Genomic DNA, 26,842 nt, shown 5'->3' on the forward strand with positions numbered 1-26,842 from the left:
CAGAGAGTGCCACGATAGCCCCCGATACCCCTTATCCGACACCAGAGCTTACGGAAACTCCCGAGACGAGCGCTCCTAGTCCAACTGACACTTGGTATCCCTCTCCGAGTGCTACAGAGGTTGCCACGCTAGCCCCCGATACGCCTTACCCAACGCCAGAGCCGACTGAAGTTCCAGAGACAATTGCTCCAAGTCCAACTAACGAAAACGAGCCCTGGTATCCCGCTCCGACTGCTACGGAGGCGGTCACGCCTACCCCGGAAACGCCATGTCCGACACCAGAGCCCGTTGAAGTCTTGGCGACTAGCGCTCCAAGTCCAACTTACGAGAGCATTCCCTGGTATCCGACGCCGACCACTACTGAGGAGGCAACTTATCCAACCCCGACACCGACTGCTACCGAGAAGACGACAACGGCTCCAGACACATTTTATCCGGCACCAACTCCTACGGCGACACCCACGCCCCAGTCTACTGAGGCATCGACCTTTGCTCCATCGCAGTATTACATTGATACACCTTCGGCCACTGAAACGCAAGCTCCGACAGCAACGCAGACTTCGACAATAGCGCCAACAGAGGAGCATGACACTGTCGCGCCGGATACAATGACCGCGTACACCTACGAAACCCCGGCATCTACAGAGACACAAACGCTTGCGCCCACGACATGGGCTCCAGTAGTGTATATCGATACAGAAGCGCCTACTTCGACCTCGGTCGCGACAGAAGCGCCCTATCAATCATCGGGTTTTGACTCAGAGCAGACGCCAGCCCCAACACCGTGTAAGAAGACGCAGCCGCCTGCGTACACGACGGAACCTCCGACAATTACCCCCACAGCAACCCCAGCTTCGACGCCAATGCCCACGGAAGATAGCGTTTATTCCGATGAAGTCACCCCGCAACCAACCGCGGCAGAGGTGCCGTCAACAGACCCCCCAACGAAAGCGCCTTGCACCGAGCCACCGACAACTGAAGTACCATTCACCGAGGCACCAGAAACGGAGATCCCGCCAACGGAAGCGCCCTGTACCAAGACGCCAGCAACGGAGGCTCCAGCAACTGAGGCGGCTACAGTTCAGCCAGCTCAAGATGAAACGCAACAAGAAACAATCCAGGAGGATTATGCAGCAGCAACGCCACCCCCCGACACCGTTGCAGTGACAACTGAGGGCACAGTACAAACCCCGATCCAGGAGTCAACGGCTGCTGTAGCAATGACAACATTGCCTGCGACTCAGTCCACTGTGACGCCGTGCGCTACATCCAGCTCAACTGAGACCGAGTCGTCCGCGCTTCAAGCTTCCACGCAGACGGAGCTCACCACCGCCACGATAGCCTCGGTCGGGATTTCCGCGGCGGCAGTGATCGCCATTATCATCGCAGTGGGCAGTATACTGGCTGTGACGATCGCCATCTTCCGAGCCCGGGGACGCAAACAACGCCCACCCACGGAAACCACAGCGGAGCGTCAGTTTGACCACAGTATCGTGCTCACCCCGTCCGACTTCTGAAGTCCCAACCTAGTGCAGCTTGCCTGAAGTACTACTGGTCTTCCGCGTAGTGTAGAGTCACTCACAACCAGTACAATAGCGCTTCGTACGGCTTCAATCCACTATTACGTATCTTGTCCCTCTTGGTCACTAAAAATATTAGTCCTTGAACCAGAACCCGATGACTCACCCCAATTCATTCTAACGGGATAAGAACTTCGAGACGAGTAGTCTGAAGCACCACAGAAGGGGTATTCACACAAACGATAGCGTACAATTCCAAGCTGTCGTCGCAGTCGCCATCGTCAAGCAAGATGCGTCTCCTTCGCGACATCGCCATCGCCGTAACGATAGTAGTCTCCACCATCACCTCCGTAGAAGCAGGCAATCTGCGTGGCAGTGTCAGCGTCCCCAAATACAACTGCGGCGCGCCGGCTTCGGTCTATCAAGGCTCCGTGAAATACTCGAGCACGGCACCAGGATCAACAGCCACGTACACGTGTATGAAGGGCACCAACATGAAAGGCCCAGCGACAATCCGTTGCACGAACCAAGGTATTTGGTCACCACAGCCGCCCGAATGCCGCGTCACCTACCTGGCGTCCAAAGACAACACTTACAAGAACCACGACACGGGCTACCAGTTGTACTCCGGTTGACATCACCCCCGCTCCAATATAAGCAGCACACTTTGATCCCCAAACGAAATCTCGTCGTGTTATGGTACTTTTCTCTCTTCAGATCTTCAGGGGTCACGATAGCCTTGGATACATACAGTAGATCGATACGCCGCCTCCCTTGCCTTACACGTTCTTCTTGCTGTCCGCGCTCTTCTTGATCGGCACAAAGGTCAGCAGCAGATAGCAGACCACCAGACCGACGTGTCCAGCGAAGCGCATGGAGCGGAAGCCCGCGACGGCCTCTTCCCACGAGAGCACCACGAACGAGACGGCCAGGTAGTTGACCACCATCGCCGTGCAGATCATGCCCACCAGGTCGTACAGCGGCTTGATGGGGCTCCCCACGACGTACGGACGCACGTGACGCCGCGCCAAGCGGTTCACCGCCGTCGCCAATGGCACCGTGAGGAAGAACAGGTAGTACCCCGGGTAGAATCCGTGCCACAGCGCCGACACGAAGTACGTCGCCAGCAGCGAGTTGCCCGTGCGCGTGTACACGTAGCGCTCCAGCCAGTTCTGCGTACCCTTGTTCCAGGCGCGCGAGATCTCGCGCACGTTGGCGCCGAGCTCGAAGCCCAAGATGTCGACGTTGCTCACGCCTCCCCAGCCCTTGGGCTCGTTCTTGTCGTCGAATCCTTCAAACCCAGTGCCGGACAGCACGGTGGCTCCCTCGGACAGCTTCCAGGCCACGTAGTACTTGGCTCGGGTCAGGAAGAGCGCCACGAACAGCCGTCCCCACTTCAAGAGCATGGACTGGTTGTCGTCACTCAGGATCTCTTTCAAGTTGGCGAGTGCTCTGAATCTGGCCAGCAGCCCCATCAGTCCCAGACCCAACAGCAGCTTGGACACCGCCGCGCGCGTGGGCGACACGTTGCGCCGCACTCCGTTCTTGTCCACAAACCGCGTCTGGTGGATGGCGTCGCTGTACTCCTTGTACTCGAAGGCCGGGCCCGCCAGGAACGTCGTGAAGCAGTACACGAAGCCGAGGAACTCGAGCAGCGACGGGATCTCGGGGATCGCCAGCGCCTTGCGCGACTGCTTGACGCGCTTCGTGTGCTCCGAGTCGCCATCCTTGACGGCTGTGGCTGAAGAGACGACGCCGTCGTGGTAGTTGAAGGCGAAGCTCGTGAGCTTGATGAGCAGCAGCATCTGACTGGCCGTGGCGTCCATGCGCCAGCCCATGTAGTCCACGTACAACCGGTAGATGTGCAGCGCCGCCACGTACGCCATGTTGGCGAGGAAGACGACAAAGGGCGCGCGCTTGGCCGGCAGCACGCACACGAGCGCGTACGTGAGCAGCGACGACAGCAGCGAGTGCAGCCAGCCGGAGCCGTAGACGAACTGCGCGATGCTCACGCCCGCGCAGATGTGCAGCCAGTGCTTGGCCGTGGCGGACGGCAGCTTGCGCACCACGACGGCCAGCGGGTACGCGCCCAGCAGACACACGACGAAGCGCAGTTGGTCCACGGGGAAGCCCACGACCTGCGAGAGCTGCTCCAGCTGCGCGTTCAGCAGCGAGAACCGCAGCGGCGTGAGCGCCTCGCTCAGATCCGAGAGAACCTGGGACGCCATTGCCTAGTGCGGTGCAGTGCAGTGCGAGGTAGAAGCAGGAATGAGAGGCTGCGGCCGAGGATTGCAAGGATGGAGTTAAGCGGAGCGATGTCATTTCTCGCGAATTGCCGATGACGCGATAGATTCAATTGAATTTGAAATTTGAAATATAAAGGCTCGTTGTATGGTGCCACCTTGAATGAGGTATAATCAAATCGGGATACAAATCTAGGATATTGAAGATCGCGGGTCCACGTCACACAGTGCAGTGTCGGGGATTGCGCGAGCAGTTGAAGCGCGCCACGCGCGACTTGGACGGCTAATACAGTAGCTGGTCGGGCTTCTCACTGGCGGAGAGGGCGGCATTGTTCAAGCTGCCCTCGCCAGCAAGCATGGAATGAAGGGATCGAGAGTGCGAGCTGCTTGAGACGAACGGTATTCCCGTTGAAGCCTTCGCTTTGCTGCAGTTTCGGTGATCTACGGGTTGCGGTGGTCCAGTGCAGCTCAAGCTTTTGGAAAGCATCGGCACAAGGAACTTCATGGTGAAAGGGAAAGAGGAGACACGCACGCAGTCGAAGAAGAGGAAGCCGACACAAGCAGCCAAAGCGCTTTTGTTCTCCAAGCCGCTCCTCGACGGTGAATCGCGCTTGCTGGCATCATCATCAGCGACGAGGTCAGGAACCCCTGCTACAGCATTTTGTCACATTGAGAAGCTGCGAGATGCGAGCTGCTGCAAAGTCTCAAGGAAGCTCAATCCATTCTCTCATCCCGCCGCCGTTTAACACGCCCAAACAAACACGCCCGGAAGGAAGCGCCCATGCCGTCCAGCACGCACCGCCAACTTGTTTGACAACAGGGCGGACGAGACCCGCATCGCCGGGGCAACCAATGACGTAGGTCGGACGGCGAGTTGATGTAACGCCGGTCAAAGTCCGCTGGCCTCTTCAGATTTACGTAAGCCACACCACCAACGCGTTTTTGAAGCGTAGCTGCTCGCCACAGACTTGCGTAGCCATCGGTCGATCAGATCGGCTCGGGTGCGTGTCATTCCATCCTCTTGGCATTAGTAGATCCCCTCCCCTGTCCTCCTCCTATCTACTGCACCATGGACCGCGTCGTGGACCTCGTGGAGCACCTGCAGCCGTACGCGGAGCTGCTGACGCCGCTGGACTTCGGCTTCCTGCACGCGCAGGTGGACACGCTGTCGGCCTCGCTGGGCCTGGGCAGCGACCAGCTGCGCTACGTGCTGTGCCTGTTCGCCGCGTACCCGCTGGCGCTCGTGTACAAGCTGCTGCCCGGCGCGTCGCTCAAGCACGTGATGGACGTGGTGCTGGGCGTGGCCATCGCGCAGTTCGTGCTGGGCTCGGGCTGGGTGCACTCGTTCGTGTCGTCCTTCCTGACGTACCTGCTGGTCAAGTTCGGCCCGTCGAAGCACGCGCCCGCGCTCGTGTTCCTTTTCAACATGCTCTACATGTCGGCATCGCACATCTACCGCCTGTACGTGGACTACATGGGCTGGACGCTGGACTTCACGGGCCCGCAGATGCTGCTGGTCATCAAGCTCACGAGCTTCGCGTACAACTACTACGACGGCGTCGTGGACAAGACCTTCGAGAAGAAGGGCGCCGAGATGTCCCCCGGCAAGAAGAAGGTCTTCGAGGGCCGCCAGAAGCTCGCCATCCACGAGATCCCGAGCCTGCTCGAGTTCTTCGGCTACGTCTACAGCTTCACCACGTTCCTGGCCGGCCCGGCCTTCGAGATCCGCGAGTACCTGGACGTGACGAGCGGCAAGAAGTTCCAGCTGGACGGCAAGACGAAGCAGCCGTCCAGCGTGCTGGCCGCCTTCTCCAAGTTCCTTGTGGGCTCGCTGCTCATGGCGGCGTTTGCGGTCTACGGCCCCATGTACCCGCTGTCGAACCTGCACGACCCCAAGATCGCCGACCTGCCGCTGCTCTTCCAGATCCGCGACCTGTACATCACGCTCATCTTCTGCAAGGCCAAGTACTACTCCGCCTGGAAGGTAGGCGAGCCTGCTGCAGCTGTGGTTGTTGATGTGTGAGAGACTGATTGTTAATGTTTTCTTGCAGATCGCGGAGGGCGCGACTGTGCTGTGCGGCTTCGGCTTCGAGGGCTTCAACAAGGACGGCTCGAGCCGCGGCTGGAACGGCGTCAGCAACATGGACATCCTGGGCTTCGAGTTCTCGCAGAGCATCCGCGCGGCGTCGCGCGCCTGGAACAAGGGCACGCAGAACTGGCTGGAGCGCTACGTGTACACGCGCACGGGCAACTCGCTGATGGCCACGTACTTCATCTCGGCCTTCTGGCACGGATTCTACCCGGGCTACTACATCTTCTTCATGAGCCGTACGTACTCGCTATTACTTATTGTGTCTGTGAAGCGATGAATCTGACCGTGTGTTTCTCTGTGTTCTTTTATTCCAGTTCCGCTTGCAACGGCCGTGAACCGCCTCGCCTTCAAGCGTCTTCGCCCGCGCTTCATTGAGGCCGACGGCTCGTTCGGAACCAAGAAGAAAATCTACGACGTCTTCAGCTTCCTCCTCACGCTCTTCGCCATGCACTACTTCGTGATGCCCTTCCAGGCCATGTCGTGGGAGCACTCGCTCGCTTCGCTCAAGAACACGTACTTCGCCGGCCACATCGCCGCGGTCGTGCTCTACGTCGTGTTCTCGCTCATCCCGGCGCCCAAGCCCAAGAAGAAAACCGAGTAGAAGGAGTCTTCGAGACGTAGTAAGCCTTGGTTGCAAGTGCTGGACTCCAGCGAGAGGACGGAGAAGGCGGAAGACGTGACACTTTTCGATAGAGAACAATGCAATCAAGGTAGAAATTTACCCGGAAGATCGAGTTTTATTTCGTCTAAAGCTCGTTGTTCGCCGCGAGCGCCTTGAGCTCCTGGCAGAAACGCTGCACGGGGAACCCAATGACGTTGTTGCTGCACCCGTGGACCTCCTGCACGAAGCAGCGCGCACGACCTGTTGCAATAAACCCAACGTCTTTCAGCCTATGCCTAGCAATGGACGGACAGCAACGATTGCGACTCACCTTGAAGGCCATAAGCTCCCGCCTTGTCCATCGGCTCGCCAGTTGCGATGTAAGCTGTTGCAAAACGCCAGTGAGTCAGCACAAACAGACCAACGATACTTCATCAAACAGTAAGCTGCAGTAGCTGACGCACCGCGGATGTCTTCCGGCTCGAGCGGACCGAAGACGATGCTGGTCTTCTCGAAGAACAGGTGCGGGTTGTCGGCGCCCCGCTCGGCTGTGAAGAGTGCCACCCCAGAGAAGACCTCGTGGGGGCGGTCCGAGAGCTTGGTGAGCATGTTGAAGGCGTCCTGCTCGTCCTTGGGCTTCTCGAGGATCACTCCGTCCTGCACCACGACGGTGTCGCACCCAATGACGACCATGGGGAGCTTGGAGCCCGCCTCCGTGTCCTTGGACACGCGGTTCAGCACCTCCAGAGCCTTCTGCTTGGCGTTCTCGATCACATAGAGGTCGGGTGTCGGGAACCGCTCCTTGGGCAGGTTCTCCTCGAATGTGGACGGGATCACCTCGAAAGTGAGACCCTGTTGGTATGGGTTGGTGAACGTGTGGTCAGGCGAAGAGCGCAGTATTGATATGCAAAAGAGTGATTTAAAGGCGTACGCAGTCACGGAGAAGCTCCAGGCGCCGAGGACTTTGCGACGCGAGGATCACGCGGCGACTGCGCAGGTGGTTCGACAAGGCAGACAGCATGGTGCGCAGTAGGAAAAGTGAGGTGGGTCGAAGGATTGTCTGTCTGTACAGGAACCTTCACTCAGATTTGTATCGCAGTTCAAATCTGAGTGAGGGTCATTTTGTACTCTCCATAGTGACTCCACAGCACCGAGTAACCTGCCTTGCAAGACTGCGTCCACACCATTGTTGTTGTTGAGTCTTATGCAATGTATTAATATTAGATGTTTGTTGTTATGCCACGACGCCTGTGAGGACCAGTTGGAAGTTCTGGAGTTTGAGCGCGAAGGGAACGGAATTTGAGGAGCAGAATCAATGTCCCATCTTCGTGTGGGCTGTATAGGTGCTGAATGAAGGTGGGGATTAGACGATTTAGACGCTGGTTCTACATGAAGAAGATGCGATATTATCCCGACTAGCAATAAGTTAACCCAACTACCGTAGCCGTCTACGTGAGCTGATTGAACCATCTTTGCTGGCCGGCTCATGTGCTTCCTAAAATGAAAAGCTAGTGTTAGAATACACCATGGTAGGCTTACGTCGAGTTCAGGAAGTTCAGCAACAAGGAATGCAAAATGACGGCGCGCGATGCGTTACCACGATGCATGATGAACTTTGGAGATATGTTATGAAGCGAAAATGCATTTAATCTTTGCTGCTACATGTCGGCGAAGGCATTCATGGTAGTCAAGATCGCGATTCGATGACTTTTCAGAAACCACTACGCATCAATCTCTATGGTCATAGTCAAAATCCGTCCGACGAAGTATAAAGGAAGCCAATGGAAGAAACTGCAAGTCTGGCGGAGAAGCTGTCGGCGATCGTGTTCGGCAGACTTGCTGATAGATTGCCCGCCGACGTCAGGCGTGAAGGTATAAAGCTGTTGAAGATTGACGAGGCCAAAGCAAAACGTGCAATGGACATCGACTCTCAGCGTGAGGCTCTAAGCGTTGAGATCGCGCTTGCGTACAGACTCAAAGACATAAAAGCCATTATTGAGGCTTCAGCTTTCGCTGCGAAGGAGACACCGAGACTACTTGCGAGGACGGAGGAAACAGCACTACAATTCAATTCATCTTGAGTGATATCAAGGCGTGCAGTAACTCTGCGAGTGCTGTACAGTCGGAAAATATTCACTGCTGCCGATTTGATTGAAACGCTGCATCATGCAACACCCCGCTATGTCGGCTACGGAGGAGCTAACGGTAAGCGACGTAAATGCAATACTGGATCATCTTTTTTTTCGATCCAAAAAGTCGTTTCTGAACTTCGCTAGTCGCAAGTCGCTTGTAGACGAATGGCTACACTCAAGTGAAGATACTTTTCCCACTCAAGTGTCGATTCCACTCGTATCCGTTACTATTTTGTGGTCCACTTCACCGCCGCCTCGCGGTGAAGGCGACTCCCCGCAAGATCGATCACACCGATAGGGGGCAGCAGCGCAAGGGAAACCAAACCCAGCATGGATGGGGGCGGCGGCGATACTCGCGATGGAGCAAAACGGCGAGGCGTGTCGCTCGGACCGCAAGCAAGTCAGATCCTGCAGCGACTGTATGAGCCCAACCTTGGACCTGGTTCACCCGCTCGTTCGAACAACGCTGCAGCGCAGAGCCCTTTCTTGCGACCCGTGCCATCGCAGAACGCAGTGCTCAAGCCCAAGTTCCAGACGCGCATGAAGAAAAACGCTAGCATTGCTACGATTTCCAGTGACGTTGGGCCTGTACCAAACAAAAAGGCTCGAAACGGTGCGAACGAAGCGCTAGCTCCACTTCCACTTCCAGTACCGAGTAGCAGTACCACGCCGCTATCGACCTCAGCAAGTGTCATGAGTTTGCCGCCTGGGGTGATGCACCCCAGTCTTCACAAGGCATCCGAGAGGATCCGGAGTCTTCGCGAGAAGCCGCACGTCTCTAGTGTGACTTCGATCCGGTCGCCAACGCTGGTAGTTCCGCGTGAAGAAGATGAAACCAATCAGGACGGCAACTCGTATGCGTTGCTCTCGCCTGCATCCAAAGCTGCACAACGGAAGGCTCTGGCAACAGAATCATCCTTCACCGCGTCACTGAATCTCGACCCGCGGTATCTTCGCGAGTTCAAGTCTGGCAACTTTTTGTATCTGCGCAAGAAGAAGAACACGGACCTGATAATGTACGCGCTAGAAGTGGTGGAGCACTTCGAGGTGGACCGCTCCGACTACTACACGATGAGCATGGAGGGAGTGACTCATTTCACTACAGAACACTCGGAATTCTGGTCGCTCGACAAGTGGGAGACCGAGTACTCGCGGTTCATGAAGATGCTGGCCATTCCGTTCTTCCAGAAGTACAAGATGTGGAAGAACTTCAACATGTGGAAGCAGTCGGTGCGCACGTACAATATGCGGAACGCCAAAAAGGCACTGAACGAGCGGCTATTCCTTCTAGCCCCAAGTCTACAGTCAACGTTACTCGGTCTCCGCGCGCTCTGTCTCGACGTGACAAAGTTGGAGCTGATACGCTTCAGCCCTCGCCAGACCTACTCGTTGAGAGACTTTGAACTAGAGCAACAAAAGACGCGGACGCAGGTGACTCAACAACTCGCAGATTTTTCGTCAAAATCCTTGAAGATGTGTGTCAAAGCGTGCGATGAAGTGATCGACAGCTTCCTGGAGGCCAACAAGATCTCGGCTGACCACAAAATGACCTTCATGGAACGCGCGGCGCTGCGCAAACAGTGTCGGACACTCACGAACTTCTTGCGGCTGGCAGATTTTCTCACAATCGACGCAACTATTCAACTTACGGTGCACTCGTTCCATCGGTTGCATTCAACGCTTGTAGCAGGAAAGGCTCAGCTCACAGGAGCTACTACAACTGCAACTGCACCAGCTTCAAACCCTACGGCTTCTGCGCCTGCAAAACCAGGAGCTTCGGGTGGAAATCCGCAGGCAAACAGCAAGAATACCGGCAAACCGGGCCAGGCGAATGCGCCTCCTCCATTCACCGCCATCTTCGCCGTCGCAGTGGAAATGGACGCCGCCACCTCCGCTCTGAACGCGATTCCTAGCCATGATTCGTGGAATGGTGCGCTTCAACGAGCCTTGAAAGAAGCGCTTCGCATGGTGGAAACCCCTGCACGACATCTCGGTCACGAGTCGCTTGCGCCTTACACGACAGCTAGTGCAGAAGACGAGGGCAAAGAAGTCTGGTCCGTCGAGCAGCTCAATGTAGCGCTGATTCTCAACGAAGACGCCAAGTTCAGCATGCTCACTAACGACATCTTCGTCGCGTTGGACGAAGCCTTTGAAGCCGTGGAGGATTATATGGACGTCTTTGCTCCATTCCACCAAATTTACTCGGAGAATGAAGGACAGGTGACGATGCTCATGGAGACGTACGCCAACGCCCCGTTAGATTTCTTCTCCGAGTCCATCGAGAAGTACAAGTCCCAGGGTCAGTCATTCACGGACATCCCAGACGCCGCCACCGTCGGGATCTTCCGAGTCGACTCCTCCGAGTTTAAGAGCCGACTCCTACCGAACCCGGAGAAGTGCATCCTCGGTATTCGCGCATTAATCCCCAAACTCATGAAGAAGACCAGTACGGCGCTGCTCGAGACGCTCAACGACTTGTCCCCCATTGCGTTCTCCACCCCGTCAGTTCCTGACGCCTTTGTGAATAAAGTGGTGCATATGACCAAGGTGAGTGCCATGCTGCCAGACCTCAGGAGCCGATACCGTCGCGTGTATGAGATGGGCGTTCTCATGGACAACTACGACTGGCGCGTTCCTGACGATATTAAAGAGGACATTATCCTTATGAAGGAAGGCGTGCTGAGCTTGGAAGGCACCGTCACGCGGTTCGAAGGGGAGATCGACTCGGAGACGGCGCGCTTCTCTCAAGTGATTCTGGATAGTATCGCCCCGTTGAATCGCAACGCCAACTTGTTGTCCGAGAAGCTGGACCACCCCAAGCTCTCGACGATCAAGACGCCAATGAGTGAAGCGCTGTCATATCTGAAAGCTCAAGAAGATACGCTTAACCAGCTCGTGGAGGAGTCTAAAATGTTGGCGATGTTCCAGACGCAGTTGAAGCAAAGCGTGAGTGAATTTAACGAAATTAACGAAGTGGCAGCTCATTTCGAGCTCAAGATGAAGCTCTGGAGCGGACTGGACGCGTGGCAGAAGCTCGCTGTCTCCTACTCGGACACAGTCTTCGACGACATCGACGTCGCTGCGATCAGTAAACAGGTGCAGATGTACGTCAAAGTGGCGTATACAGCGCAGAAGCAGCTCCCAGGCAACGAGGCCGCAGATTTATTGCAGCGAGAAGTGGAGAAGTTCAAGCTGGTGCTTCCCGTGGTGACAGATCTGCGCTCTCCGTCGTTAAAAGACCGGCATTGGAAGCAAATCCACGCAGCTTTAGGCTTCCAGATGAAGGGCGAGAGCAGCATGACGCTGGGTGGGTTGATCGAGAGGAATGTCATGAAGCACGGCGAGACGATCAGTGCCGTGGCTGTGTCGGCTCAGCAAGAGGCTGTACTTGAGGAGATGCTGAAGAAAGTGACAGACGCGTGGGCGACTACCGAGTTCGAGGTCAAGCCTTATAAGGAGTCGAAGGACGTCTTCGTCCTGGGAAGTGTTGAGGAGGTCACTGCGAAGCTTGACGACTCGATCGTAACAATTAGCACGATCATGGGCTCGCGATTCATTGGAGCTATTCAGGAGGAGGTGGAAGGCTGGAGGAAGAAGCTCGTGACGTTGCAGGAGACGCTGGACGAGTGGCTACTCGTACAGAAGAACTGGATGTACCTGGAAAATATCTTCTCGGCGCCAGATATTCAACGCCAACTACCTGACGCGTCGAAAATTTTCAGCCACGTGGACGCGTCCTGGAAGACGATCATGCGTCGAACCAACGAGAACCCGCACGTGCTAACCTCAGGCACGTTCCCAGGAATTAAAGAGACTTTACAACAGCATAACGCGCACCTGGACAAGATCCAGAAGAACCTGGAGGACTACCTGGAAACCAAGCGCATGGCCTTCCCTCGCTTTTACTTCCTATCTAACGACGAATTACTGGAGATTCTGGCTCAATCCAAAAACCCGCAGGCTGTACAACCGCATCTTCGTAAATGTTTTGAAAATCTGGTAAAACTTGACTTTGGCGACGTCCCGGGCAGCGTCGATATGATCGCCATGTACTCGTCTGAGAACGAGCGCGTCCCTCTCGGCAAGAACTTGAAAGCTCGAGGCAACGTCGAGGATTGGTTGAAGGCGTTGGAGGTGAGTATGAAGCAGTCGATCTACAAGCTCATGAAGGCCGGACTATTGGACTACGACACCAAGCAGCGAGCGGTGTGGGTGTGCGACCACCCGGGCCAAGTCGTCGCTACTGTGGCGCAGATGACATGGGCGCGCAGCACCGAAGAAGCGCTGAACAGCAGCAACCCCGTCGAAGAGATGCACGCGTGGTACAAGCGCAATTTGTACGAGTTGAACGAGCTTATCGTGAAAATCCGAGGAGATCTGAGCTCATTGGAGCGCAAGGTTATCGTGGCCTTGGTGACTACAGACGTGCATGCGCGTGATATCGTGGAGAGTCTGTGGACGGAGAAAGTGGATTCAGTGGGGAACTTTATCTGGCAGCAGCAACTGCGCTACTACTGGGACGCGCAGGCAGATGACGTTCTCATCCGACACTCTGACTCGGTCATTCAGTACGGCTACGAGTACATGGGGGCGACGTCACGTCTAGTGATCACTCCATTGACAGATCGGTGCTGGATGACTCTAACCGGAGCTTATGGCATGAAGCTTGGTGCAGCTCCGGCAGGTCCGGCTGGAACGGGTAAGACGGAGAGTAGCAAGGATTTAGCCAAGGCCATGGCGATTCAGTGCGTCGTGTTCAACTGCAGCGACCAGATCGACTACAAAATGATGGGCAAACTCTTCCGCGGCCTCGCGCAGGCTGGCAATTGGACGTGTCTGGATGAATTTAACCGCATTGATATCGAAGTTTTATCCGTCGTGGCTCAGCAGTTGTTGATCCTGAGAGAAGGTCGAATTCAGGGCAAAGAGCACATTAACTTCATGGGGATCGAAATTTTACTGAAAGACCACCACGTTATCGTCACGATGAACCCTGGTTACGCTGGTCGAACGGAACTCCCCGACAACCTGAAGGTGTGTTTCCGCCCCGTGTCCATGATGGTGCCGGACTACGCGCTGATCGCCGAAATTATGCTGTTTGCTGAGGGGTTCGGCGATGCGCGCACACTGTCGCGGAAGATGTGCAAGCTCTACATTCTCTGCAGTGAGCAGCTCTCGCAACAGCCTCACTACGACTACGGGCTGCGTGCTGTCAAGTCCGTGTTGGTCATGGCTGGTTCACTTAAACGAGCCAATCCCGACTTAAATGAAGACGTGACGCTAATTCGCGCCTTACGGGACAGCAACATCCCTAAATTCTTAGCGGACGACTTGCCGCTGTTCCACGCTATTGTATTGGACTTGTTCCCCGGTACCGACATCCCTCCGAACGACTATGGCGAGTTGCAGGCGTCTCTCGAGGAAGAAATCACCAAAGCCGGACTGCAAAAAGTGCCGACTTATATCACGAAAGTCATTCAACTCTTCGACATTTTCAACGTTCGCTTCGGAGGAACGCTGGTTGGCCCCACAGGGGCAGGAAAGACTTCGTGCTACCGTACTCTGCAGTCCACGATGACGTCGTTGAGAGCGAGAGGGTCAAAGAATCCGGTGTACCAAACTGTTCACGCTCGGGTGTTAAATCCAAAGTGCATTTCCATGGGGGAACTGTATGGAGAATTCAACGAAGCCACGCAGGAATGGCACGACGGGTTGGCCTCCACTATCATGCGCGAAGCTGTGGCGGATGAGACGTCCGACGTCAAGTGGACGGTGTTCGACGGTCCGATCGACGCGCTGTGGATCGAGAACATGAACACGGTCTTGGACGACAACATGACGTTGTGTCTGGCCAATGGAGAGCGGATTAAACTGAAAAGCGAGATGAAAATGCTGTTCGAAGTCATGGATCTGGCCGTGGCTTCCCCCGCCACAGTGAGTCGCATTGGCGTCGTGTACATGACAGCGACGGATCTCGGCTGGATGCCGTTCGTCAAGACCTGGATGGAGAAGGAGCTGCCGTCGGATTTCCCGCCCGAAGGGATTAAGCGGTTGGATTTTCTAATCACGAGTTACGTGGAGAAGTGCATCCAGTTCGTCCGCAAGAAGAGCTTCGAGCTGGTACCGACCGTGGACATGAACCTCGCAACGAGTTTGTGTCGGCTGTTCGCGTGTTTGTTCAGCCCTGCGAGTGGCGTCAACTATTCAGCGATGAAAGTCGAGGAGATGCTGGAACTGCTGGACAAAGTCTTCGCCTTCTCGCTCTTCTGGTCGGTGGGGGCCACCATGACGGTCGACACGCACGAGCAGTTCGACAACTTTGCGCGGGAGTTGATGGGAGACGCCAAGCTCAGCATCCCCAACGCCGGACTCGTGTTCGATTACTTCGTCGACGTAGAGCAGGCCAAGTTCCGCGCATGGAGCGAGATCGTCCCCAAATTCCAGTACAATTCCCAGGTGCCGTACTTTAAGATGACGGTCGCTACGCCCGACTCGGTACGCTTCACCTTCCTGCTGCGAACCTTAACCGCAGCGAAGAGGCCAGCGTACGTGACTGGTGTAACTGGTACCGGTAAGACCGTGATCGTCCAGGATATACTGCAGGAATTGGTATCCGGGCCCATGGTTCCAAGCGGTGACGCCAATGGAGAAGGAGGAGAAGCGCCATCCGCCCCAACGTCGAACTTTATGACCATTTTCATCAATTTTTCCGCACAAACGTCGTCTCTAGTCACTCAGTTGACGATTGAGAACAAACTGGAGAAGAAGCGTAAAAATCTGTTGGGGCCTGTGGCCGGCAAGCGGATGATCATCTTCGTTGACGACGTGAACCTCCCTGCGGTCGAGGAATACGGCGCTCAAGCTCCCATTGAATTGTTACGACAGTTCCTGGATTTCGGCGGATTTTACGATAGAGACAAACTCTTCTGGAAAGATATTGCAGACACGATGCTGCTTGCTGCTGCGGCTCCAGCTGGAGGAGGACGGTCACACTGCACCCCTCGCTTTGTCCGTCACTTCCACGTGCTGAGTATGTACCCGGCGGGTGAGACATCTCTAAAGCTCATCTTTGCCTCGATTCTCGGAGGTTTCTTGGAGAAGTTTGCTCCATCCGTGAAGGCCATGAAGGACGGCATTATCTCGAGTGTTATCGAAATTTACAATCGCGTGACACTCGAACTGCTGCCCACTCCGAACAAATTCCACTACACATTCAACCTCCGGGATGTATCCAAAGTTTTCCAAGGAATTCTCATGATCACGCCGTCGAAATGCCCCGACGCGGACTCCATGAACCGACTGTGGGTGCACGAGGCCTCGCGCGTGTTCCAGGACCGACTCATCAATTCATCGGACCAAACGTGGTTCGAGGAGCTCGTGTGCTCGCTGCTCCAGCGCTTCTTCAACTGCAGCTGGGCTCGCGAGACGCTCTTCCACTCGCCTTGTCCGCTGACTTTCGGCGACTTCTTCAAGCCAGGCGTGCCCACCCCGTTATACGAGTACTGCAACGACGTCTCTAAAGTGACAAAGATCATGGACGACTTCTTGGAGAACTACAACGTCACCTTTGCCAATAAGATGAACCTCGTCTTCTTCCGCGATGCCATCGCGCACTTGTCACGCCTCGTACGAATCTTACGTCAACCACGGGGCAACGCCATGCTCATCGGCGTAGGCGGCAGTGGCAAGCAGTCTCTCGCTCGACTCGGCGCGTTCATGGTGGAGGCCAAATGTGTGCAGATCGAGATCACGCGCGGGTACGGCACCAACGAGTTCCACGAAGACCTCAAGAAGCTCATGATCAGCGCCGGAGTGGGTGGAACCTCCACCGTCTTCCTGTTCACAGACAGCCAGATCGTCGAGGAGAGCTTCTTGGAGGACATCAACAACGTCTTGAACAGCGGAGAAGTGCCGAACCTCTTCCCTCAGGACGAAATGGACCGCATTATCGCAGACATGCGCCCCATTGTCAAGGCGATGGAGATCCCCGAGACGCGCGACAACTGCGTGTCCACATTTATCGAGCGCGTGCGGAATTATCTGCACATTGTGCTAGCCATGTCCCCAGTGGGCTCCGCTCTGCGTGTGCGCTGTCGCGCCTTCCCGTCGCTGATCAACTGCTGCACGATCGACTGGTATATGAATTGGCCGCGTGAGGCGCTGCAGTCTGTAGCTGATCGGTTGCTCGCGAGTGTGTCCTTGCCCTCGGAAGATATACGCAAGTCCCTCGTCGACATGTGCTCCATTGTGCACACAACCTCCAATGATTTCGGCGAGGAATTCCTCTCACAACTGCAGCGATACGTGTACACAACGCCTAAGAGCTACTTGGACCTCATCGGGTTGTACATGAAGATGCTGCAGGAGAAGCGCGCGGTGCTGCAGACCATCAAGAACCGCATGGAAGTGGGCGTCAAGAAGCTCGAGGAGACCAACAACATCGTCGACTCGCTCAAGTCCGAGCTGATCGAGCTGCAGCCTATCTTGGCGAAGAAAGCCGTGGAAGCTGAGGAGCTGCTGAAGCGCGTGTCCGTCGACCAGAAGGCAGCCGCAATCGTACGCGAGCGCGTCTCGCAGGACGAAGCGATTGTCACTAAGCAGGCGGAAGAGGTGGCGATCGTCCAGGCCGACGCTCAAAAGGACCTGGACGTGGCGATGCCAGCGCTGAACAACGCCATCAAGGCTCTCGATAGTCTATCCAAGAACGACATCACCGAGGTCAAGTCCTTTGCCAAGCCCCCGGAAGCAGTGGAGACCGTCATGAACGCCGTGTGTCTGCTCTTCAACGAGAAGCAGAGCTGGGACTCGGCCAAGAAAATTTTGGGTGACGTGACGTTCCTGGACAAGCTGAAGAACTTCGACAAGGACAACATCCCCGCCGCCACGCTCAAGAAGCTCAGCAAGGCCGTGTCCGAGCCGGGGATGGCTGTCGAAGTGGTCTCCAAAGTGTCCAAGGCCGCCACGTCGCTCTGTATGTGGGTGCACGCCATGGACGTGTACTCGAAGGTGGCCAAAGAGGTGGGTCCCAAGAAGGAAAACCTCGAGCGGATGAACCAGAAACTCGCCGAGGCCAACGCGGTGCTGAGCCAGAAGCAGGAGGAGCTGCGCGTGGTCAACGAGAACGTGGCCATGCTGGAGAAGCAGTGCAAAGACACCTTGGACGAGAAGGACAAGCTTGCGAACGACGCTGCCGTCACGGAGAAGCGACTCGTACGCGCTGAGAAGCTGATCTCCGGCTTGTCGGTGGAAGGCGTGCGATGGAAGGAGAGCGTGGCGTCACTAGCCGAGTCCATCTTGGCGTTGATTGGCGACACCTTCCTCGCCGCAGCTTGTATTTCGTACTACGGGCCGTTCACTGGAGGATTCCGACAGCGAATTGTCGATCAATGGGTCAGGCAGACGCAGGAGCTCGCTATCCCCTGCTCTCCGGGGTACAGTCTATCCACTACACTCGGCAGTCCGGTGGAAATCCGCGAGTGGCAGCTCAACGGCCTGCCCACAGACTCAACGTCGACAGACAACGCCATCCTCGTGACTCGAGGCGAGCGGTGGCCACTGATGATCGATCCACAGGGCCAAGCCAACAAGTGGATCAAGAAAACCTTAGCCCAGAAGCTCGAGAGCACGAAGATGACCAACGCCAACTTGCTGCGGTCGCTGGAGACTTGCATCCGCAATGGCAAAGCGCTGCTGATCGAGGATATCGACGAGACGCTGGAGCCCTCTCTCGAGCCGATCCTGCAGAAGGCCATCTACAAGCAAGGCGGGCGCGTGCTGATCCGTCTTGGCGACTCGGATGTGGACTACGACCCGGCCTTCAAGTTGTTCCTCACGACCAAACTGCCCAACCCTCACTACCTCCCTGAGGTCTACATCAAGGTGACAGTCATCAACTTCACCGTCACGATGGATGGGCTGGAGGATCAACTGCTTGGCGACGTCGTGCGACACGAGAGACCCGATATCGAGGACAAGAAGAACCGGCTTGTAGTCACCATGGCGCAGGACAAAAAGCAGCTCAAAGAGATCGAGGACCGCATCCTCAAGCAGCTCTCCGAGTCCTCGGGCAACGTGCTGGACGACCAGGACCTCATCGACACGCTGCAGTCCTCGAACGTCACCTCCCGCATCATCAAGGAGCGCGTACTGGAGTCCGAGAACACGGAGATCGAGATCAACCGCGCGCGTGAAGAGTATCGCTGTGTGGCCACGCGCGGGTCCATCATCTACTTCGTCGTGGCCAACCTCGCGCTCATCGATCCCATGTACCAGTACTCGCTGCCGTTCTTCCAGAGGCTGTTCAATATCTGCTTCGACGAGGCTCCAAAGGCCGACACACTTCAAAGGCGGCTCACGAACCTCATTGACTTCCAGACGCGCTACATCTACGTCAACATCTGCCGCGGGCTCTTCGAGGTGCACAAGGTGCTCTTCTCCATGCTCATCTGCTGCAAGATCCTGCTGCATTCCGGCAAGATCTCGGCACGGGAGTGGTCATTCTACCTTCGTGGGGCTCCTCCGGGCACCGATCGCTCTACTCAGCAGCCGAATCCTCAGCCTTCACACATCTCGGAGGCTCAATGGGACCTCATCTCGGAGCTCGAGACGGTGGTCACGGGCTACGCTGCTGCCCCAGAAGGAGCAGACGGCAGTCAGAAGACGGAAGTCCACGGCTTCCAGGGGTTATCCGGTTCATTGACCAACGTCTGGCCGCGTTGGGTGGCGTGGCTGGAAGACGCTGCGTTCCTGTCGAACCCCAACTCGTGTCCAGGCAACTACGGCTCCACACTGACCGCCTTCCAGAAGGTGCTGCTGCTTCGAGGCTTGGCCGAGGAGAAGGTGCCTCAGGCTGTGTTGAACATGATCTCCACCGAGATGGGGGCGGAGTTCGGGCGGAACGCGACCACGACCATGGAGGAGATCTACAACGACACGGACCGCAAGACGCCGTGCATCTTCGTGCTGTCCGCTGGTGCTGACCCGACCGGAATGCTGCTTCGGTTCGCCAAGGAAATGTCGTTCATCGATCGGCTGCACCTCATCTCGCTGGGTCAGGGGCAAGGTCCACGCGCTGAAAAGCTCATCGAAAGCAGCCAAGGAGTGGGCGACTGGGTGCTGCTGCAGAACTGCCACCTGGCCAAGTCGTGGATGCCCAAGCTCGAGAAGCTGGTGGAAGACATGGGCCAGCGCACGGACGAGCAGTGCCAAGCCACGTTCCGCCTCTTCCTCACGAGTTTCCCAGCCGCCTACTTCCCCGTGACCGTGCTGCAGAACGGCATCAAGCTGACGAACGAGCCCCCGAAAGGGATTCGCGCCAACCTCGTCCGATCCTTCAACACTCTGCTGTCCGAGGACGTGCTCGAGAGCTTCCATTACCTCGGGAGCTTCGACACTGGAGAGCCCAAGGACCACGTCTGGAAGTCGCTGCTCTGCGCGCTCACGTTCTTCCACGCCATCGTCCAGGAGCGACGGAAGTTCGGCGCTCTCGGTTGGAACATCAAGTACGAGTTCAACGACACGGACCTGGAGACGTCCCTGGCGAGTCTGCGCAAGTTCCTGGAGGAGCAGCCGATCATCCCTTGGGACGCGCTGCGGTACGTCACCGGCCAGATCAACTACGGCGGGCGCGTGACCGACGACTGGGACCGCCGCTGCCTCACGAGCATCCTCAGCAACTTCTACACGCCCGACGTGCTGAGCCCCGGCCACTCGTACTCGACGTCGGGGATATATCACGTGCCGACGGAGCTCGCGCACACCAGCATCCAGTCGTACATGAGCACTCTGCCGGCCTTCGACAACCCGGAGCTCTTCGGCATGCACGAGAACGCCAACGTCACGTACGAACGCAACGAAAGTGCCAACATGATGCAACTCATCTTGAGTCTGGAGCCGCGCGACGGCGGCGGAGGCGGCGGCAAGTCGAACGACCAGCGCGTGCTCGATCTAGCCATCTCGATCCAGGAGAGCCTACCGGCCGACTTGAACGTCGAAGAGGCCGGGCCCACCACGTTCAAGACTCGAGAAGTGGCCGGCACCGTCGTCATGGACTCGTTGGCGACGGTTCTTGGCCAGGAAGTCATCAAGTTCAACACGCTCCTGCGTCGCATGCGCACGTCCTTGAGGGACATCCAGAAGGCCATCAACGGCCTCATAGTCATGAGCTCCGACCTGGACAACATGTACATGGCATTTTTGAACGGCCGAGTGCCGCAGCTCTGGTCCTCGGTGAGTTTCGCGTCGCTCAAGCCGTTGGCCTCGTGGGTGCGCGACATGCTGGATCGCGTTGCGTTCTTCCGCGAGTGGCTGATCCACGGCGAGCCCGTGGTCTTCCAGCTCAACGTCTTCTTCTTCCCACAAGGCTTCATGACCGGAACGCTGCAAAACTTCGCGCGTAAGTACCAGACCGCCATCGACTCGCTGGCCTTCACCTTCACCGTCATGGACGTCGAGAACGCCAAGCAACTCACGCAGAGTCCGACCGACGGCATCTACGTCGACGGGCTCTGGCTGCAAGGCGCCAAGTGGTCACCGACGCACCGCCTTCTCGAAGACGCCAAGCCCGGCGAGATGTTCTCGGCCATGTCCATCGTGCATTTCCTGCCGGCCACGTCGGCGGTGGCCTGCAACCCGACGCTCAGCGCCGGCATCATGATGTACCCGTGTCCGGTCTACAAGACGTCGGTGCGGCAGGGCACGCTGTCCACCACGGGCATCTCCACCAACTACGTCATCGCCGTGCAGCTTCCGAGCAACAAACCGCCCAACTACTGGGTCATGATGGGCGCCGCGTTCTTGCTTAACCTGGACAACTAGACACACAATACAGTCAACAAAACACCACAACACACTAAGGAAGGCCGAAGCCGACGTTATGTAAAAACAACGTTGCATTATGTCTCGCTCTCCTTCCCTCTCTTGTCGTTAAACTGGGAGTCCGTCCAACTCGCCGGACACCCTGTACACAAGGCCACACTGCGGGCCTCCTTCCGTCCTGGCCGCTGCCGCTCGCTTGCTCTGCTTGCTGCCTCTTTGCTTGTCGGCCTCTCTTCTTCTCCTTTCCACACGTCGCGACTTGTCCTGCAATTTCCTGTGATACACTACTACTTGGTCCTCTCCAAAAAGGGTCCTTCACCAACGTCCTCGAGCCTCGTCCGATAATCCAATGTGAACGGACATCTCCGCGCTCTAATACGAGTCCATGGAGATGGTGGACGCTCGAGAGGACGCCGGCATGAACATGCTGTCGCGCATGCTGGGCGTGAGCGTCGAGATGCTCTCCCGGGAGCCGACGCTGAAGGACCGGTCCACGCGCTTGCTCTTGCGCTTGTACACGCACGTGTCCTTATCTATCCGGATGCCCCACTGGAACTCGTCCGCCTTGGTCACCACGTCCAGGAACTCGTTGAGCTTGGCGATGCGGTCGATTATGAGTTGGTCCGAGAAAAAGCCCGTCAGGCTCTGCGTCTGCAGCTCCGGGATGTCGTGCTCGCTCGTGGGGTTCTTGGCCTTGAGCGTGGCGGCCAAATTCCTATAGCATCAAGCAACAGCAATTGTCTCCTTCAGCACCTGATAAAAAATTTACCCGCCAGCATACACCTTCCGTCATATCAGGTTCCAAGCCACTTACAAGAAGGTGCTGTATCGATGCCAGAGCACCAGCGTGCCTCGGATGTCTGTCTCGATCTGCAGCTTGTACTCGACGTACTGCCGGCCCTGCTTGGTCTTAATGCGGCTGCAACAAAACAATCCCCAAGTGCACGCACACGAGCCCTGTCAGCTTTAAGACCTCGCCAGAAAAGAAAAAGCATACACCTATGTTCAATGCGACGCACCTGTCCACCACCTTGGCCGAGAGCAGCGAGATCTCGCGCATCTGGTCGATCTTGGTCTGGTACGAGTCGAGCGTCTGCCGCAGCTGCACGTGCTCGCGGCGCAGGTCCACGCTTGCGTTCTGCAGCGCCATGTTGAGGATGGAGGCGCGCAGCTTCTCGTTCTCCTCCTCGAGCTGGCGCTTCTTGGCCGCCGCCTCGGCCAGCTGCGCCTCGTACTGGCGCGCGGCCTCCTCGGCCTTGGCCACCTTGTCGGCGGCGTCAGACAGCACGCGCTCCGTTCGCTTGGTCGGCGTGCCCATACCTGTATGCTAAGCGAAGAGGGGGGTCTGCCGGCAACAAACAACAAAACTCAGTTAGGCTAGTGCTAACCTGCCTCTTATTTTTAAGGTAGTGCTAACGGAGGGAATCGGTCGCCGCGCCACGTACTCTGTGTCTGGGTGTGGGTGTGGGTGTGTCTAAAGCGACAGGGGGGAGGGGGAGGGATGAAGCGAAGGAGCGCCTGCCGCCGTCGTTGCCGCCCGAGAAAACTGGTTTCTGCTGCTTCCTCGCGAGATTGACTCCGCGCCTGGTGCTAAACAACTCGGCGACGACGCAAATGCGGCAGCGGGCAGCTGGCGGCTTGTCCCCACGACGTTCAGTTTCGCTCGGCCGGTGCAGGACGCGCTGCCATTGGTCGAGAGATGTCTGCCCACGCCGTCATCCATAAAAGAGGCAGAACCAGCTTAATTCGCCACGATTTGCGCTAAAAGCACGTCTCCCGAGCCTAAAACCACCTAAAAGCGCGCCGCAGCGTCCTCCGTGGCAGAGGCAAAATGGCATGCGGCGGCGCTGCTCGTAGCGTAACGCTACGAAAGACACGTCGGTGAGGGCATGTCTCCGTCGGCACACGGCAACAGTGAGAGGGGAGGCCCAACCGAGCAGACCGTTGTTGCGATCAGCGCGCGATGCAATTCCACCACGGATGGCATTTTAACGACGGCGTCGTCGCGTTGTATCTCGGAGGAGTGGGAGCGCCACGTCGGTCCAGTCCGCGCAAGTGCGTGGCAATGGGCAATGGCTCCGTAGATTGCAGCCGGGCACTTGCAACGGGCTCTGCTTATTAGGCACGGTCTCCGCTATGATCCTCCGCTGCTGTGCAGTAATGCCATCCGCGGCGATGGCTTCCGCTGATCAGCCCAGAGCTGTGAAATGTTGCCAGCCAACGACTGCAGCGATGTTATCGTCATAATGAAGAAGTCGTGCGTACATGTAGACTGTGGTGCGACGGGGCCAACTTGCGGGGGAGTTCCCCCAAGCAAAGGCTGGGCGCGATTCCGGCGCGAACGGATTTTGCCGCGACACGGTTCGTGCTTTTCCGCTGGTTACAGTACACTGCGCGGAGGAGTGTGAGTGCCTCCCAGCGAAAGAACAGTTCTCCAATCGCAGGATCGCTGGTGTCTGTGGCTCTGCTTCGTTGACTCAGGAAGGGCTCGAGGGTAGCTGTTTCACTGCGGCTCCACACCGAATAGCCCGCGGCAAGAGGCCGGCGGCAAGCGGCCTCGTCACTTGGGGCGTCTCGTCAATGGCAGCACTACACTACAGTATGCACAGCACCAACAGTTATTAAAGCAACACATACACGTTGTCCAGTACAGCAAACGCAGAGCGGTCTCGCTGCACCAGCAAAGGATCCGTAAAGATCAATTCCGCCTGCAGATTGCACAGCGTCCTGGTTTCAGTTCTGGTCCTTGTATTTGATCAACCTTATAAGCTATAGCTTACGATGATTGGCTGAAACTGCTATATGCCTCTTAACCTTATTGACACAGTCCGACACGCAGGCATTCCGGGGATTGCTCGCTGATTATGAGCGCTCGTCCCGACATGGAGCGCCGACGCGTGCCCACGTCTCCTCCGCGCCCCCCGAAGGCCGACGCAGAGCTGGACCTGCTGCTGGACCAAGACGAGCTGGACGACGCCGCCTTCGACCGCCTGCTCGCCAGCCGCACGTCCCCCAAGCACACGAGCGGCATGAAGCGACTGCTGCACAAGCCGCAGCAGAAGAAGGCGCTGCAATTGCTATCCACGGCGCGGCGCGATGGGGCAAAACTCTGCCTAAAAATCTGCAGCGTCTGGATTTTATCCGCGCTGCTGTGGGTCCGCTGGCCGATTTACTACCGCACGCTCTTCCCGGCGCTGGAGACCAAGTTCGGCGACAAATTCGAAGTGGAGCCCGCCGTTGTCACGTTTGCCATTGTGTTGCCGTTCCTTTTGGCGGGGACGGTCTTCTATTGGAAGCAATCCACCGTTGGGTCCATGGTTAGGTGGGGTCGGCAACTGAGACTGGTGAAATGGGTGCAAACTCACCCAAGTATCGGCAAAAGTGTCGGCTTTGACGCAGTGGACGTGGTGCTTGTCGGCGGATTTTTGCTGCTGCAACTTAACCTCGTGGTGGGCAAACTGCTTATCGACAAGGAAAGCGGCAAATTGGCCAAAGCGGGCTTTTTGCCCCGGACAGCGCGCGCGTTCGGCATGAACGGGCTGTATGCCATGATTTTATCCGTCATCCTCGTGGCGCGCCAGTCGTTTTTGCACAAGTTTTTCGGTCTGTCCGGTGAGCGCGCGGCGCGGTACCATGTTCTAACGGGACAGTTCGGATTCATCATGTTGATGTTGCACGGCGTGCTGTACCTGTATGTGTGGTACATGCAAGGCAAGGTAGAGCAAATGTTGTTCCCGTGTTTGGACGAGAGTTGCACGCCTAAACAGCGCTACGGGTCGACCCGCAACTTTTTCGGAGCAGTGGCGATATGGCCCTTGATAATTGTTGCCGTGTCTTCGATGGAGTGGGTGCGACGCAGGTTTTTCCGACGATTCGTGATGCTGCACTGCTTAAGTGCAATTTTTGTGGTGTTTACGGGGCTGCACTACTACCCCGCAGTGTTCTGGTTGGTGCCGGCAATTGTGGTGTACGGAATCTACCGAGCGGTCTCCGCTTTCGGGCGCGGAAAAGCAACTGTGGTGTCGGCAACGGCAATGAGCAACAAGGTTTTCCAATTGGAACTGCGGCGGTCGACTACCGAGGGATCAGATTTTCTGCCAGGACAATATGTGTATATCAAGGTGGACGCGATCGGAAACGAGTGGCATCCGTTCACCATCAGCTCCAGCCCACTACGCAACCGCCACTCGTTCATGCTGGACGCCAAGGTGCAAGGGCCCTTCACGTCGCGATTGCTGCCTCTCATGAAGTCGCAGAAGTTGAACTCCGTCCACGTTGACGGCTACTACGGGTCCGAGATCAAGCTGGCTCCGCATATGGTGTTTGTGGCTGGAGGCAGCGGCATCACCCCGTTCTTGAGCGTTCTGGATCACTTGAAGGCTTTGGCGGATGCGAGTGACCGTGATGAGGTTGCAGCTGACGACTCGGGGCTGCCACGCACGTTGTGGATCATCTGGACGTGCCGCGATATGGAGTTCTTGGAGGCACACGCAGAGTTGCTGGATGCGGTAAAACGGTGTTCACTGTGGAAGTGCAAAGTGTGGTTGCACCTCACACATGCTGGAAATGGTGATAGTGAATACGACAACGAAGATGACGATGCCCAAACGGAACCGGACGACATGTCGGAGGAAGCCTCGCCTCGAGTTCAGCGCTTCTATCCGTCTTCGTTGGAGCGCCATGCGTTTTCAGGGCATGGCTACATGTTCGGGCTGCCGGTGTTCGTGGGTGCTGCTCTGGGTTGTGTGATGATGATGGTGTGGATGTTCCGCATGGAGGAATTCACGGCCAAATCGTTCATGAGACGCACGCTACTCCTGGGCGCAGGTGCTTTCGGAGCAGTACTCGGAGCTAGTATGGTGCTGTACTTGCTGAAGCGCAAGAACTCCCGCAAAGACGACGATGGGAGCATGGGCCTTGCAATGGGCGAAATGGAAGTTGCTGGTCTGGACATCTCCAGCCCTGCACCGCCTGCCACGCCACGTTCGTTGCCAACCCCCGCGCAATCCCTGCTCAGTCGCAACTTTTTGATTGAGAAGGAGCGCCCAGACTTGGGTGCGCGATTACGCGATGTTCACGGCGAGATTCGCGAAAACTATGGCATGGGAGCTGATGTGGCGTTGCTCGTGAGCGGCCCCGCAGCTTTGCAGGCTGACGCACTGTTGCAAGCGCGCGAGCTGCAAGCACCAACGTTCCAGATGCATCAGAAATCCTTCCTGTTGTAAGCTCGTGTCGTGGAGTTCCCAGGGTTAAAAAAAAGAAATATTCTCGTTCAGGCGATGTCGTTGAAATGATTTGGCGGTTATCCTGAATTCATCAAAGCGTATCCGTCATATTTTCACCGTTATCTACCCCCGTGTGCTATGTGCCGCATGAAACGAGCCACCAAATCATGGTTTACGTTGATGCATCTCGAGATTAGAAGATCGTAGCTGGGG

At 56.7% G+C, this 26,842-nt stretch overlaps 7 protein-coding genes across 7 annotated transcripts; 4 read left to right on the forward strand and 3 right to left on the reverse strand.

The window, feature by feature from the left end:
• Window positions 1–1,810: 1,810 nt before the first annotated feature.
• On the forward strand, window positions 1,811–2,155 carry PHYSODRAFT_502066 (hypothetical protein; the record flags this gene model as incomplete). The annotated part of the gene is made up of 1 exon (XM_009527869.1): window positions 1,811–2,155. The coding sequence occupies one exon, from the start codon at window positions 1,811–1,813 to the stop codon at window positions 2,153–2,155; it is 345 nt and encodes a 114-aa protein (XP_009526164.1).
• Window positions 2,156–2,189: 34 nt separating this feature from the next.
• PHYSODRAFT_351108 (hypothetical protein) lies at window positions 2,190–3,748 on the reverse strand (the record flags this gene model as incomplete). Its single annotated transcript, XM_009527870.1, has 1 exon — window positions 2,190–3,748. One exon carries the CDS (start codon window positions 3,746–3,748, stop codon window positions 2,300–2,302), a length of 1,449 nt encoding a protein of 482 aa, XP_009526165.1. The 3' UTR covers window positions 2,190–2,299.
• Window positions 3,749–4,832: 1,084 nt separating this feature from the next.
• PHYSODRAFT_314590 (hypothetical protein) lies at window positions 4,833–6,456 on the forward strand (the record flags this gene model as incomplete). The annotated part of the gene is made up of 3 exons (XM_009527871.1): window positions 4,833–5,747; window positions 5,815–6,091; window positions 6,170–6,456. The coding sequence occupies 3 exons, from the start codon at window positions 4,833–4,835 to the stop codon at window positions 6,454–6,456; spliced, it is 1,479 nt and encodes a 492-aa protein (XP_009526166.1).
• Window positions 6,457–6,601: 145 nt separating this feature from the next.
• PHYSODRAFT_314591 (hypothetical protein) lies at window positions 6,602–7,477 on the reverse strand (the record flags this gene model as incomplete). The annotated part of the gene is made up of 4 exons (XM_009527872.1): window positions 6,602–6,717; window positions 6,788–6,841; window positions 6,921–7,308; window positions 7,388–7,477. The coding sequence occupies 4 exons, from the start codon at window positions 7,475–7,477 to the stop codon at window positions 6,602–6,604; spliced, it is 648 nt and encodes a 215-aa protein (XP_009526167.1).
• A 1,441-nt stretch (window positions 7,478–8,918) lies between these two features.
• Window positions 8,919–21,404, forward strand: PHYSODRAFT_314592 (hypothetical protein; the record flags this gene model as incomplete). Its single annotated transcript, XM_009527873.1, has 1 exon — window positions 8,919–21,404. The coding sequence occupies one exon, from the start codon at window positions 8,919–8,921 to the stop codon at window positions 21,402–21,404; it is 12,486 nt and encodes a 4,161-aa protein (XP_009526168.1).
• A 58-nt stretch (window positions 21,405–21,462) lies between these two features.
• PHYSODRAFT_544786 (hypothetical protein) lies at window positions 21,463–22,991 on the reverse strand. The gene is made up of 4 exons (XM_009527874.1): window positions 22,850–22,991; window positions 22,424–22,749; window positions 22,219–22,323; window positions 21,463–22,119 (listed from the first exon to the last, which is right to left on the reverse strand). Exons 2-4 carry the CDS (start codon window positions 22,720–22,722, stop codon window positions 21,777–21,779), a joined length of 747 nt encoding a protein of 248 aa, XP_009526169.1. The 5' UTR covers window positions 22,723–22,749; window positions 22,850–22,991; the 3' UTR covers window positions 21,463–21,776.
• Window positions 22,992–24,286: 1,295 nt separating this feature from the next.
• Window positions 24,287–26,629, forward strand: PHYSODRAFT_264147 (hypothetical protein; the record flags this gene model as incomplete). Its single annotated transcript, XM_009527875.1, has 1 exon — window positions 24,287–26,629. One exon carries the CDS (start codon window positions 24,287–24,289, stop codon window positions 26,627–26,629), a length of 2,343 nt encoding a protein of 780 aa, XP_009526170.1.
• Window positions 26,630–26,842: the final 213 nt, after the last annotated feature.

This window comes from Phytophthora sojae (assembly GCF_000149755.1).
Source record: "Phytophthora sojae unplaced genomic scaffold PHYSOscaffold_4, whole genome shotgun sequence".
Taxonomy (NCBI): Eukaryota; Oomycota; class Peronosporomycetes; order Peronosporales; family Peronosporaceae; genus Phytophthora; species Phytophthora sojae.

What these genes read in the sequence shown, in the direction of transcription:
- PHYSODRAFT_544786 (XM_009527874.1), bottom strand. Translation starts at nt 22,722, where the DNA reads ATGGGCACGCCGACCAAGCGAACGGAGCGCGTGCTGTCTGACGCCGCC. An exon ending in TCGGCCAAGGTGGTGGACAG is followed by an intron (nt 22,324 to 22,423) that starts GTGCGTCGCATT and finishes GTTTTGTTGCAG; the next exon opens with CCGCATTAAGACCAAGCAGG. An exon ending in CATCGATACAGCACCTTCTT is followed by an intron (nt 22,120 to 22,218) that starts GTAAGTGGCTTG and finishes TTGATGCTATAG; the next exon opens with GAATTTGGCCGCCACGCTCA.